This window comes from Rhinopithecus bieti, unplaced genomic scaffold, assembly GCF_001698545.2.
Source record: "Rhinopithecus bieti isolate Rb0 unplaced genomic scaffold, ASM169854v2 scaffold_10685, whole genome shotgun sequence".
In the NCBI taxonomy this organism is placed as follows: Eukaryota; Metazoa; Chordata; class Mammalia; order Primates; family Cercopithecidae; genus Rhinopithecus; species Rhinopithecus bieti.
Window position 1 is genome coordinate 962,613 of NW_016806950.1, and position 3,917 is coordinate 966,529.

Genomic DNA, 3,917 nt, shown 5'->3' on the forward strand with positions numbered 1-3,917 from the left:
AAAAAAAAAAAAAAAAAAAAAAAAAAAAGGGACAAAATATTTGCAACCTATACAATATCTTTGATAAATAACTTTTTTTTCTTTTGTTTTATTCCAGGATATGGTTAAGATAAATAACTTTAAAGAGAATTTGCAAAAGAAAAACTGTAAATAGGCCAGATATGGTGGCTCATGCCTGTAATCCCAGCACTTAGGGAGGCCGAGGTGGGCGGATGACCTGAAGTCAGGAGTTGGAGACCAGCCTGGCCAACATGGCAAAACCCCATTTCTAATAAAAATACAAAAATTAGCCGGACGTGGTGGTGGGCACCTGTAATCCCAACTATTTGGGAGGCTGAGGCAGGTAGAATCACTTGAACCCAGGAGGTGGAGGTTGCAGTGAGCTGAGATTGCGCCACTATACTCCAGGCTGGGCAACAGAGCGAGACTCCGTCTCAAAAAAAAAAAAAAAGAAAAGAAAAGAAAAAAAACTGCAAATAAAAAATAAACATTTAAACGCTGAATCTTACATACTAGAATTAAAATGCAAACTAAACTAAAATAAATAATAATATGCACAGTCTATCTTCATTTAGCACCCAAACTGCAACTCTAATATTACATACTAGGGTTTCAAGTAAGATTTGCAAGTTTCTTTTTGAAGGTTCTTCTTCCCTTCCCCTCCCCACCTGAAAAAAGAAATGTGGGTAGGTAAGAAGGCCTGTTCACCCACTTGGCCAGCACTACACATATTCCCAAGCTTCTAAGAAGGTGACAACCTTTTTCACCTTGTTTCTGACTCCTATTTTTGTTTAAGGGCCAAAGGTAAATGAATAGAGCTGGGCTGGTGCATTGGCCAGTATCTTTGCATATGGCCTAGGTTAGGCAGGCACACTTACTAGAGCCTCCTTCCCAGCATCAGGAAGCCCAAATGGAAACAAATCATTTATATGGCAGATAAAAGCGAAGGGAAAACTGTAAAGCAAGAGAATCAATCGCCTTAGCAGGGTCTCAAAGCATCTGTAACAAACCACCTTCCCAGCCCCCCATTAGTACCTGATGATGAACAGTGGGTCCTCCCGGATCTTGCTGGCCATGTCAAGAAGGGAATTGGCACCTGATGGGGCAAAGATAGAGCCTGGGAGGAGTCCTGTTTCAGAAGAGCAGCCTGCCTCCTTCTCCTCCATCTTCTCAAAAACATATTTGTCAATGGGGCGCCCCAGCAGGTACTCATCACGGTTCACCATCCCACCAGGACCCTGGTACATCCAGTCCAACTTTTCTTCTTTTTTCCTGGTTCAAGGGAAGAAAAAGAAACACAATTTATTTAAAAAGCAGACTTCCGCAAACCTACACATAAAACCTGAACACAAGGGAGAGAGAACCACAGCTGATCAGAGAATTCATTCTACTGGCACCTACCATGCAATAAACACAGCACCCTGGCAGTGGCCGGCATGAAAAAATAGTGTGGGTCGAGGGCCGGGTGCAGTGTTCGTGCCTGTAATCCCAGCACTTTGGGAGGCAGAGGCGGGCAGATCACGAGGTCAGGAGATTGAGACCATCCTGGCTAACACAGTGAAACTCTGTCTCTACTAAAAAATACAAAAAAATTAGCCAGGCGTGGTGGCGGGCGCCTTGTAGTCCCAGCTACTCAGGAGGCTGAGGCAGGAGAATGGCGTGAATCCAGGAGGCGGAGCTTGCAGTGAGCCGAGATCACGCCACTGCACTCCAGCCTCAGCAACAGAGCGAGACTCCATCTCAAAAAAAAAAAAAAAAGAAAGAAATAGTGTGGGTCACGTTCAGTGGCTCATGCCTGTAATTCCACCACTTTGGGAGGCTGAAGCGGGCGGATCACTTGAGGCCAGGAGTTCGACACTAGCCTGGCCAACATAACAAAACCCGGTCTCTACTAAAAATACAAAACATTAGCCAGGCATGGTGGTGGGCGCCTGTAATCCCATCTATTCGGAAGGGTGAGGCAGGAAAATCACTTGAACCTGGGAGGCAGAAGTTGCAGTAAGATGACGCCACTGCACTCCGGCCTGGGTGACGGAGCCAGACCTTGTCTCAAATAAATAAATAAATGGTGCCTGTCCTCATGAGGCTTATGAGTGAATGGAGAGAGAATATTCACACACGTAAAGCAATTTATAAGGAAAACCAGTGTTCCTCAACGTGGGGTGTGGATCTTAGCTCAGAGCTCAAGTCTCCTTTACAAGGTCTTTATATTTTGCTTTCATTTCCAAGATGACCTAAAACAATGAACAAGCACATTCTACACCACCATCTTACTATCAAGAACAATTTCGGTGACCACATACACAGTTGCATTGATTGTGCATCTTGGTGCTCGTGGGCACTCAGACACCAGCGGTAACACTACACATTCGAGGGGATGATGGGAAAAAATCAGAGGTAACTGAGTAACTGACACTTTCAAGCCAAAAGAGCCAAACACTGAATACATGAATCATTAGGTAACTATCTGGGATTCACAAGTGAATAAACCCTGGTCTCAGCCATCTAGGGGCCAAATTAAGTCACAGCATCATGCCACACAAACATTTCCCTGGGGTTCTGGGACAAAAAGTGGTGAGAAAGTGGAACCCTCATACCACAGACAGTAAAGGCAGGCTACATTCATAAGAGCATGCGTGGAAGCAGCCAACACTACATTCACACTGCAAGCAGGAAAGTAGTTTCATTGACAGTATTATCTATAACCTGAAATTAAATGTTTTTTGAATATGACTTTTTTGTTCTTTATTTTATTTATTTATTTTTGAGACGGAGTCTCGCTCTGTCGCCCAGGCTGGAGTGCAGTGGCCGGATCTCAGCTCATTGCAAGCTCCACCTCCCGGGTTTATGCCATTCTCCTGCCTCAGCCTCCCAAGCAGCTGGGACTACAGGCGCCCACCACCTCGCCCGGCTAGTTTTTTGTATTTTTTAGTAGAGACAAGGTTTCACCGTGTTAGCCAGGATGGTCTCGATCTCCTGACTTCGTGATCTGCCCGTCGCGGCCTCCCAAAGTGCTGGGATTACAGGCGTGAGCCACCGTGCCCGGCCTTTTTTTTTTTTTTTAAGACACATGGTCTCACTCTGTCACCCAGGCTGGAATGCAGTGGTGCAATCACGGCTCACTGAAGCCTTGAACTCCTGGGCTCAAAATCCTCCTGCCTCAGCCTCCCAAGTAGCTAGGACTACAGGGATGCACCACCATGCCTCCCTGATTTTCATTTTTTCAATGCTTATAGAGATGGGACTTGCCATGTTGCCTAGGCTGGTCTCAAACTACTGGCCTCTAGTGATCCTCCTGCCTCAGCCTCCCAAAGTGCTGGGATTACAGTAGTGAGCCACCACGTCCAGCCTGAATATGACTTTTTAAATGTGTATACTTGTTTTTGAGGCTATGTAACAACTGTGAGCATAAAGAATGTTTTCCTAGCTGCATGCTTGGACATTTTTAGTAAGAATAATTTAAACCAACACTGGACAGCCATGACTCTTTTTCTTTTTTTTCCCAGACGAAGTCTCACTCTGTTGCCCAGGCTAGAGCGCAGTGGTGCAATCTTGGCTCACTGCAACCTCTGCCTCCCAGGTTCAAGTGATTCTCCTGCCTCAGCCTCCCGAGTAGCTGGGACTATAGGCATATGCCACCAAGACTGGCTAATTTTTCATACTTTTAGTAGATGGGGTTTTACCATGTTGGCCAGGCTGGTCTCTATCTCCTGATCCCATGATCTGCCCACCTTGGCCTCCCAAAGTGCTGGGATTACAGGTGTGAGCAACCGCACCCAGCCCCAAGACCCTTTAGAATTTTTTTTTTCATATTAAAAAAATGAGTCTGAGAAACACTGTAGTCTATAATTAAGAATTGGCCGGGCGCGGTGGCTCAAGCCTGTAATCCCAGCACTTTGGGAGGCCGAGACGGGCGG

The 3,917-nt window shown here is 45.8% G+C and overlaps 1 protein-coding gene across 1 annotated transcript in view; it reads right to left on the bottom strand.

Moving 5' to 3' along the window:
* CWC25 (CWC25 spliceosome associated protein) overlaps window positions 1-3,917 on the bottom strand; it is a 36,141-nt gene that overhangs the window by 13,357 nt on the left and 18,867 nt on the right. Inside the window, exon 3 of the mRNA XM_017879002.1 lies at window positions 1,036-1,272. Coding sequence (XP_017734491.1) covers window positions 1,036-1,272 — 237 coding nt within the window. The remainder of the gene's footprint in view (window positions 1-1,035; window positions 1,273-3,917) is intronic.